The 11,420-nt window shown below is 31.0% G+C and overlaps 1 protein-coding gene across 1 annotated transcript in view; it reads right to left on the bottom strand.

Annotated features, from left to right (window-relative positions):
• Nucleotides 1-1,944: 1,944 nt before the first annotated feature.
• The window catches only part of LOC127732096 (gamma-1-syntrophin-like), a 44,465-nt gene continuing 34,989 nt past the window's right edge, over nucleotides 1,945-11,420 (bottom strand). The window contains exon 14 of the mRNA XM_052241150.1: nucleotides 1,945-8,974. Within this exon, the coding sequence (XP_052097110.1) occupies nucleotides 8,873-8,974 (102 nt within the window). The 3' untranslated portion in view covers nucleotides 1,945-8,872. The remainder of the gene's footprint in view (nucleotides 8,975-11,420) is intronic.

Here is an 11,420-nt window from a genome sequence, read left to right as displayed (position 1 = left end):
AATAATTCAATTTTTGATGAAATCAAACAAAGTTTAATTTTGGACCCTTTTGACCTCAATATGAACCAATTTGATAGCGGGGCCTACAAATAAAAAATCTAAATACATGGTTAGATTCAGCATATCAAAGAACCCCATATATTCAATTTTTGTTGAAATCAAACAAAGTTTAATTACTGGACCCTATCTTGGACCAACTTGAAAACTGGGCCCATAATCAAAAATCTAAACACATGTTTAGATTCAGCATCTCAAAGAACCCCAAGAATTCAATTTTTGTTAAAATCAAACTAAGTTTAATTTTGGACCCTTTTGACCTTAATGTAGACCAATTTAAAAAACAGGACCCAAAATTAAAAATCTAAATACACGGTTAGATTTGGCATATCAAAGAACCCCAATAATTCAATTTTTGATGAAATCAAACAAAGTTTAATTTTGGACCCTTTTGACCTCAATATGAACCAATTTGATCATGGGGTCCACAAATAAAAAATCTAAATACATGGTTAGATTCAGCATATCAAAGAACCCCATATATTCAATTTTTGTTGAAATCAAACAAAGTTTAATTTTGGACCCCAATTTGGACCAACTTGAAAACTGGGCCAAAAATCCAAAATCTAAATACATGTTTAGATTCAGCATATCAAAGAACCTCATATATTCAATTTTTGCTAAAATCAAACAAAGTTTAATTTTGGACCCTTTGGACCTTAATGTAGACCAATTTGAAAACTGGACCCAAAATTAAAAATCTAAATACAGTTAGATTCGGCATAACAAATAAATAAATGTGATCAAAGATTTTACAAATCTAATGCGCCATACTGTTCAATTAAAGATTACTTCTTGAAATTTTTCAATATTTGAAATTTGAAAAAAAATTATATTTGAAGAATAATTGTTTTTTATTTCTGAAATGAGAAAAAATTGACCCCCCACAATTTCTTTTTATTCCCCCCCCCCCCCCCCCCCCCCCCCTTTTTCCCCCAAAAAATTCTTTCCCTCAAGATATGGTCATAATCTCAATTCAAATTTCCAATGGAGTTGGCAACCATAATTACCCATTTAAATTTACCATAGTGCTAACTTAATCTATTTTATAATAGAATTAAAAATATAGTGTCAAATCTTTCATATGGATTTTTTTGTAAACAAAAAAAAGATGCAACATTTGCAGATATTTTTACTGGTCTTCCTTTATAAATATGCATTTCTTTAAACATAATTTAAAAGCAGTGTAAGGGAAGTAACCAAAACGTTGTATTTGGACTCCCTTACACTGTTTTAAATTATCTTTATTGTTTTCATTAACCATTACTTAATACATAATTAAAAAGCAGTGTAAGGGAGATAATTTCAATGATGTATTTGATTTATCTCCCTTACACTGCTTTAAATTATGTATTTGTCCATTAACCAGGACAACCTTGTTTTTCCCCCTTTTTTGCCCCTAATTCCTAAACGGTTTGAGCCATAACCCCCCCAAAGCAAATCCTAACCATCCCTTTGTGGTATGGAAACTTGTAGTATAATTTCAGAGAGATCCATACACCGTTCCACAGTTATTGTCTGGAAACTAGAAAATGCTTATTTTTGGCCCCTTTTTGGCCCATAATTCCTTAACTGTTTGTACCATAACCCCCAAAATCAATCCCAACCTTCCTTTTGTGGTATTTACCTTATGGTAAAATTTCAAAAAGATCCATTCACTTATACTAAAGGTAGAGTGCGAAAACCAATGTGTCTTCGAACGACGATGCCGGACGACGACGCCAACGTCATACCAATATACAACCACAAAATTTTTTTGCGGTCGTATAATAATTTTGCTACTTAAGTCATCAATTAGCTTTTCACACAAATACTATGATCATTGTTTTTAGGCAGGAAAATGAAGTGAACCCTGTAAATATATATTTCACAAAACAATAAAAGATGTACATGTAAATCTTTATTCATAACATACATTATATCAAATAAAATAACAATATCAGTAACATTATAAAACAAACTGTTTTAAAGCTAAACTTCATATAAAAGCATTAACTATATGATTGTACACAATATATTTATAAATAAATATCATTTGTTATGTTTGTAACTTTGTAAAATGTGTAATATTTGTACTGAATTTATGTACCAATTTATAAGTATTTTGAGAACCTTTAAACATAATTAGGTAAAACAAAAACAGTTTCTTCCATTTAGCTTATCAATGTTATATTAACATGACTGCAAGCTAGTGGGTATATGTTACAGGCATTTTCTTAATTTTGACATTTTGTAAAATGACTGAATTTTCAGGCAATTTACAAAATGCCTAAACTTGACAGGCAATATATAAAAATGCAAATGTATGACTCATTGTTAAAGGCTGTACGGTGACCTATAGTTGTTAATTTCTGTGACATTTGGTCTCTTGTGGAGTTTTGTCTCATTGGCAATCATACCACATCTTCTAATTTTTATACTATATAAAATGACTTAAAATACCTATTCATTTTGTAAAATGACTGGAATTATGAAACAAAATTCAACAAATTGCCTATTCAGTTTCTTTTCAGTTTCATGTAATTTATAGAAAAAGAGTATTATTGAGATATGACAAAAACACAATATCTTGCAAAGAAAATACCTTATGGTTCAGTAAAATAAAGTTTATTCTTCAAATACCAGCTGGGAAAGTTTGTATGTCTTTTATAAGTTCTTTTTAGTGAAACAACGTTAAGTTTGTACTTACTTTGTATTTCAGATAGTAATTTTATGATCTTCTGGTCATGGTGACAAAAGGCCAAATTGTTCTAACAATAAAACAAAATTTACAAACAAATTTTTAGACAGTCTAGATTGAAAACAAAAGTGTGAAATATGAAGCAGAAAAAAAGAAGATGTGATACCCTCGGGGAGAAAGTATCAACCAGCAGTGGCATCGACCTAGTGGTTGTAAAAAAACTCATCATAGATTCCAGGATTAAATTGTTGATGTATTTAAAGTTAAACTGATACAAAGACATCTTGGCTACTTAAAATCTGAGAATAAATATAAATAGATTATGACCAAATCTGGTATCCTCATTTCCAGCTTTATGTCAAAGTGGACAGTGATGAATGGTATGTTGGAGTATATCATTTTTTTTAATAAAAACATCAATTTTGTTCACTCTTTAAGACAGAAAGTCAGGGTCAGACTTATACAAATAGTCTGTACAATTTGAGATTCGTACAAATAGTCTGTACAACTTGTGATTTGCACAAAAAGACTGTACAACTTGTGATGTGTACAAAAAGTCTGTACAACTTGTGATTTGTACAAAAAAAATCTGCACAACTTGTGATTTGTACAAAAAGTCAGCACAACTTGTGATTTGTACAAAAAGTCTGCACAACTTGTGATTTGTACAAAAAGTCTGCACAACTGCTGATTTGTACAAAAAGTCTGTACAACTTGTGATTTTTACAAAAAGTCTGTACAACTTGTGATTTGTACAAAAAGTCTGCACAACTTGTCATTTGTACAAAAAGTCTGCACAACTTGTGATTTGTACAAAAAGTCTGAACAACTTGTGATTTGTACAAAAAGTCTGTACAACTTGTGATTTGTACAAAAAGTCTGCACAACTTGTCATTTGTACAAAAAGTCTAAACAACTTGTGATTTGTACAAAAAGTCTAAACAACTTGTGATTTGTACAAAAAGTCTGTACAACTTGTGATTTGTACAGAATTACAACCTGTTCATAACATAAACATACTGTAAATAAGCAATACTAAAGTTAGTATACTGGTAACAATAATATAAACTCAAACAAGTACATTAATTTTAACATTCTTTTTATATAAGTTATGAAAGTAAACAGTCCTTATTATCAAAACTTTCTTTGGCTTTCATTTACCACCTGTATGACAATCATGTCTTTTTGAACATAAAATAAATTGGATGTTTCAATTAAGGTACTTCATTTTTTATTGATTTCAAATACCTGTTAATTATTGAGCATCATAATTATTTTAACCTTTGGGTGTCTTTGTTTTTTTTTATGTTGTTTGGTTGTTATCTTATGACATATACTTTTTACTTTTCTTTTAAAAGTAATGTGGATGTACTGTGATTGTCTTTGAGTATAAGTTTATAGATTTATAAATATGCTTTAAAGAATGTACTTCATTATAGCATTAAACACATTTTTTAGAGGTTTTTTTATGTGTAAACTGGGTCAAATTAACTCACAAACAGAATAAAAGTCCATTCCCCAAACCATCAGTATTTATATGAGAAGTTATCTCACAGCTGCATCCAGAATGACCTTATCAGGGTTAGTTGTCAAAACAATACAAGGGTATAAATGTAGGATTACAGTAAAATATGTATAAATATTTGTATGAGATTCAAATTATCAGCAAAAAACTACTCTAACTTTAGCAGAAACTGATTCATTACACTTATAAATTGTGTCAATCACACTTATTGCAACCTGAACATACTGTATAGCGGGTTATTTTCGCAGAGTGTAAATTTTCGCTTATGTTCACGGATAGAAAAAAATCGCCAAAATAAATTCTGCCAATTTAAAAGTGCAAATGCAATGGTATTGTATAAAAGTTTTGAATCCGCCAAAATAATAACTGCCAAAATATTTTGTATACCTAATTAAATGTAAATCGCGAAATTTTACACCCGCGAAAAATAACTCCCTATACGGTATTACAAATATCAATTCAAACAAAACTTAACTAAAAAAGCAACAAGCAGAGCTAACAATTTTATAACATTCACTCTGTTAATCTAGTCATTGGTTTAGCTATAGTTACAAATACAATATGACTACCACCATTTGTCATGTTTGAAGATGGGAAACACCCCCAAAAACAGATAAAAAATTAAAATATCAAAATACCATAAATATTTTTCATGAAATATAAAAAGCAAAATGTTAAAATTTAACTCTATATTTCAGAGTACAAATATTATTCAAAACATTTATTATTTCTGCACAAACCAATTGTCAAGAATATATATTAGTAATTATATCGCAATTTTTTTAAACTCTTTAAATACACTGAAAGACATATGTGATTCAGTAGAAAAATAACACAGAAAATAAATAATATTGAAAATCCTCAACCAGAAACTTTTTCCATATGAATACATCAACAAAATTAGAAAATCACAAATATAACTCATCACAAAGTTGGCAAGAAAGGACTTAACAGGAAACAATTATGCATAAAAATAAGTTGGCTTAGAATAACTGTTTCTTCCATTATCTAAAAACAAATGGGTATGTAAGATTTGGTATTCACAAAACCAGTTTAACCGTCCCTGCTATACTGGAAACCAACTAATTCTTTTAGCAATTTTAATATTTATATGGCTCAATAATTTTAACCTTGCCACATGAGGCACTAGTCCTTCACCATATGTCTAATCCTTTTATACTTGTTTTATTTGTTTTTTTCTCATCGATGCTTGGCTATGGTGGTCTACCAGTCTAAGTAGTTCATCTACAGTGAAAACTATCCTGTCAACTCTGAGATTGTTAGTTTCAAACCATGCTCACAGCTGTATGTTTGACTCAGATCTTAATTGACTAAGATTGCTACGTTTCCTGCTGAATGTTGTGGTTCTCTCTGAGTACTCCAACTTCCTTCACCTATTAAAACATGATAGAGCCAGGAGTGATGAAAGTGGTGGTAAACACCAACAATCAATCAATGTTTCCCTGCACCTCCTTTAATTCTAATATTATTAGTTACATAGTGTGCTAGTGACCTAATACGTATATATATGGGGTCAGTAAATTCCATATGGGGTGAAAGCGAAGCTCGAACCCCATATGAAATTTACTGACCCCATATATATCGTATTAGGTCACTTGCACAAAAAGTCTGAACAACTTGTGATTTGTACAAAAAGTCTGTACAACTTGTGATTTGTACAAAAAGTCTGTACAACTTGTGATTTGTACAGAATTACAACATGTTCACAACATAAACATACTGTAAATAAGCAATACTAAAGTTAGTATACAGGTAACAATAATATAAACTCAAACAAGTACATTAATTTTAACATTCTTTTTATATAAGTTATGAAAGTAAACAGTCCTTATTATCAAAACTTTCTTTGGCTTTCATTTACCACCTGTATGACAATCATGTCTTTTTGAACATAAAATAAATTGGATGTTTCAATTAAGGTACTTCATTTTTTATTGATTTCAAATACCTGTTAATTATTGAGCATCATAATTATTTTAACCTTTGGGTGTCTTTGTTTTTTTTTTTATGTTGTTTGGTTGTTATCTTATGACATATACTTTTTACTTTTCTTTTAAAAGTAATGTGGATGTACTGTGATTGTCTTTGAGTATAAGTTTATAGATTTATAAATATGCTTTAAAGAATGTACTTCATTATAGCATTAAACACATTTTTTAGAGGTTTTTTTATGTGTAAACTGGGTCAAATTAACTCACAAACAGAATAAAAGTCCATTCCCCAAACCATCAGTATTTGTATGAGAAGTTATCTCACAGCTGCATCCAGAATGACCTTAGCAGGGTTAGTTGTCAAAACAATACAAGGGTATAAATGTAGGATTACAGTAAAATATATATAAATATTTGTATGAGATTCAAATTATCAGCAAAAAACTACTCTAACTTTAGCAGAAACTGATTCATTACACTTATAAATTGTGTCAATCACACTTATTGCAACCTGAACATACTGTATAGCGGGTTATTTTCGCGGAGAGTAAATTTTCGCTTATGTTCATGGATAGAACAAAATTGCCAAAATAAATTCTGCCAATTTAAAAGTGCAAATGCAATGGTATTGTATAAAAGTTTTGAATCCGCCAAAATAATAACTGCCAAATTATTTTGTATACCTAATTAAATGTAAATCGCGAAATTTTACACCCGCGAAAAATAACTCCCTAAACGGTATTACAAATATCAATTCAAACAAAACTTAACTAAAAAAGCAACAAGCAGAGCTAACAATTTTATAACATTCACTCTGTTAATCTAGTCATTGGTTTAGCTAAAGTTACAAATACAAAATGGCTACCACCATTTGTCATGTTTGAAGATGGGAAACACCCCCAAAAACAGATAAAAAATTAAAATATCAAAATACCATAAATATTTTTCATGAAATATAAAAAGCAAAATGTTAAAATTTAACTCTATATTTCAGAGTACAAATATTATTCAAAACATTTATTATTTCTGCACAAACCAATTGTCAAGAATATATATTAGTAATTATATCGCAATTTTTTTAAACTCTTTAAATACACTGAAAGACATATGTGATTCAGTAGAAAAATAACACAGAAAATAAATAATATTGAAAATCCTCAACCAGAAACTTTTTCCATATGAATACATCAACAAAATTAGAAAATCACAAATATAACTCATCACAAAGTTGGCAAGAAAGGACTTAACAGAAAACAATTATGCATTAAAATAAGTTGGCTTAGAATAACTGTTTCTTCCATTATCTAAAAACAAATGGGTATGTAAGATTTGGTATTCACAAAACCAGTTTAATCATCCCTGCTATACTGGAAACCAACTAATTCTTTTAGCAATTTTAATATTTATATGGCTCAATAATTTTAACCTTGCCACATGAGGCACTAGTCCTTCACCATATGTCTAATCCTTTTATACTTGTTTTATTTGTTTTTTTCTCATCGATGCTTGGCTATGGTGGTCTACCAGTCTAAGTAGTTCATCTACAGTGAAAACTATCCTGTCAACTCTGAGATTGTTAGTTTCAAACCATGCTCACAGCTGTATGTTTGACTCAGATCTTAATTGACTAAGATTGCTACGTTTCCTGCTGAATGTTGTGGTTCTCTCTGAGTACTCCAACTTCCTTCACCTATTAAAACATGATAGAGCCAGGAGTGATGAAAGTGGTGGTAAACACCAACAATCAATCAATGTTTCCCTGCACCTCCTTTAATTCTAATATTATTAGTTACATAGTGTGCTAGTGACCTAATACGTATATATATGGGGTCAGTAAATTCCATATGGGGTGAAAGCGAAGCTCAAACCCCATATGAAATTTACTGACCCCATATATATCGTATTAGGTCACTAGCACACTGTGTAACGAATTTATCTTACCGACTATCTTGGCATGTGGCATTTAGACTAGTGGCCTATCAAAGTGATCAAGTCTTCAATATTAAGAACCTACTTCTATTGGTCTATACAAAAGCAAATGCCAACAATAACAACTTGTTAGCTTTTAATGTATTTTCTGCATTTATTTCAATCGTTTATCATCAAATTCTTCCTCTGTTGAAACCTTTCAGATTTTTCCTCAACACTGTGTTGTTTTTACAAAGGGACGTAACATCACTACTAAACGTGTATTGAAATAAACCACGCCTACTAACCCCATATGAAATATACACAGTCTTCACGCGGTTGCTTTAAACCAATCATATTCCTTGAAATGTATAGGAGGTAAGATAATGATATACATCTGCATATGTGAATACAAATGCAACACGCTATGAATTATGACATGTAACTATCCTGCACACATAACAATCTATGAGATATATTGGAAGATGTAACAGCACTCATCAACAGGAAGCTATGAATTATGGGAAGTTTTGTTTCTCCTGGATCCCCTTACATCACAATTTGATAATATTAATAGCAGTAGATTAATAACTTGATAAGAACGTTGGATCCACAGCAGCCTGTTTGGCTGACAAGAAAGCATTCATTGAGTATAGCCGTGTGTGAATTAATAACTTGATAAGAACGTTGGATCCACAGCAGCCTGTTTGGCTGACAAGAAAGCATTCATTGAGTATAGCCGTGTGTGAATTAATAACTTGATAAGAACGTTGGATCCACAGAAGCCAGTTTGGCTGACAAGAAAGCATTCATTGAGTATAGCAGTGTGTGGAGTCCAGTACATTCTATTTCCTACAATATAAAAAGTGATATCATTTGCATTATTTTGATTTTGACTGGATAAAGGAATAGTTTGATAAGGCCCCAATACACCATTTTGCTATTTATTTCAATCCATCGCAAAAACACAGTTCATCAGTAATGAGCTGAGGGTGGAAAAAGTTTTGAAAGTGAACATTTTAAAAATATTTTATAGATTATGATCCAATTTTTTGAAACACAAATTAAAGTATTAAAAATCCTTAGTCTGAAGTGTTTACTATGGTTTAGACATGTCTCTTTGAAAATTTGTATGCACAATACATTGTTTAAACAGGGCCCAGATAGCTTCAACTGGTTTGTGACGTACTGGAAAAGTGTGTAATTTCAGAACTTATCCAGATTAGAATAGATAAAGATAAGGTGTATATGGTCCCTATTTCTCTCTAAATTTCAAATTAGGAATTAATGGCTATTATCACAATGAATCATAGTTAAAACAATGATAAGATAGAAATATGTTTTTTTTTATTTTTATATCTGCTTTCTTTCGATCGATGACTCCATAATAAGCATCATATTCATTTTTCCACCAAACACAAAAAAAAGGTCAATTTCCATTGGTTTTAAGTATTAGAAACATATAACACATGTGTGGACACAAATATAAATCTAACGTCACAGTACCCAAATTGCACCGAGTACCCAAATTGCATCTATTCAGCAAAAATAGCAGCAGAAATCTTACAAGTTTTCTTTGAGACTAAACAATTTGTATTTCTATGATTTGACATTAAACACGTCTTGCAACATAGGTAAATATATTCAAATATACACAAAACGTTCACAGTATATATCAACAGATGAAGTATTCACTGGAAAAAGTAAAATCTACGGAAACGTTGCCATGCGACGTCCACAAAAAGTCATCTTTTAATAAACTGTTAACACAGAGATATGTCTCGCCTATTTGTTATTTTGATAATGCAAATGTTGAAATTAAAATAGCAATACTTTAACATGTAAGTTATGCAAATATTCAAAGTCAATGAACCATGACTGAAGGTACAGGGCTAAACAATCTCCATGGAAATGAGATGTGCCAATGCTAATACAACTGCAAACCAAATACCATTGACTTGTCATAAGTCATTCCCTTTAAACAAACCTTAACACAAACATTAACTAGTAAACTATGTAAAAGTTTCAAAGTCAATGAACCATAATTAGGGGGTGGGGTTATATAATCTCCATGGAAATGAAACTTGCAAATGCCAATACATTTGCATACCCAATATCATTGACTTAACATTAGTGGTTCAGCTTAAACTGACCTAATCACAAACTAATACATGTAAACTAAGCAAAAGTTTCAAAGTCAATAGACCATGACTGAGGGGTAGGGACCAAATATTCTCCATTGAAATGAGATGTGCTAATGCTTATACAACTGCATACCAATTATCATTGACCTACCACTAACGGTTCCCCTTAAACTGACCTAATCACAAACTAATGCATGAAAACTAAGCAAAAGTTTCAAAGTCAATAGACCATGAATGAGGGGGCAGGGCCAAATAATCTCCATGGAAATGAGATATGCCAATGCTTATACAACTGCATACCAAATATCATTGACTTACCGCTAGTGGTTCCCCATAAACTGACCTAATCACAAAGAAATACATGTAAACTAAGCAAAGTTTCAAAGTCAATAGACCTTGACTAAGGGGGCGGGGCAAAATAATCTTCATGGTAATGAGATGTGCCAATGCTAATACAACTGCATACCAAATATCATTGATCTACCACTAGTGGTTCACCATGAACTAGACCTATTCACAAACTAATACATTGTGACGCTGCCATCGCCACCGCCGCCGCCACGGATGACGGAAACAGCATACCTATGTCTCGCTTTTTGACTCCGTCAAGGCGAGACAAAAATGAGCAAATAAAATATGTTACATGCATCCAATTCTTAAAAAATGAATACTAAGCATAGACTAATGTCAAATTGTTCTAAATATTTGAAAGAATATAACAAAATATCTGTTATTCTATTTTTAAGGATGTGAATTTAAGCATGAATGCAATTCGGGTACTCCTCATTATAGAATCATGGATCGTTTGGAGGTCGGTTCAAACTCATTTTTCTATGATTCAATATGGATTCAAAATTAAATAATGTAACTATGTAGAGAAAAAGGATACATCTACAAAATAAACACAGAATGGAAACTTTTGTCTGGATCATAAATAAACATAGGTGAAAAAACTGCCAAAATAAGTGCTATTTGGGTATTGTCACGTGAGCAACATTATGCTTGTTATAACAAATAACATATCTACCTAAAATATTAGGGTTGTAGAACCATGTGCTCTATGTTTTCTTACCCTAAATTTGGTGTAACTATAGAAGATTATGTCATATTTCACAAAAATCTCTATTCATGGCCTATTTGGGGTGTAAATGTCA

The sequence above is a fragment of the Mytilus californianus genome, unplaced genomic scaffold (assembly GCF_021869535.1).
Source record: "Mytilus californianus isolate M0D057914Y unplaced genomic scaffold, xbMytCali1.0.p SCAF_22, whole genome shotgun sequence".
Taxonomy (NCBI): Eukaryota; Metazoa; Mollusca; class Bivalvia; order Mytilida; family Mytilidae; genus Mytilus; species Mytilus californianus.
This window is presented reverse-complemented; position numbering and strand designations above follow the sequence as displayed.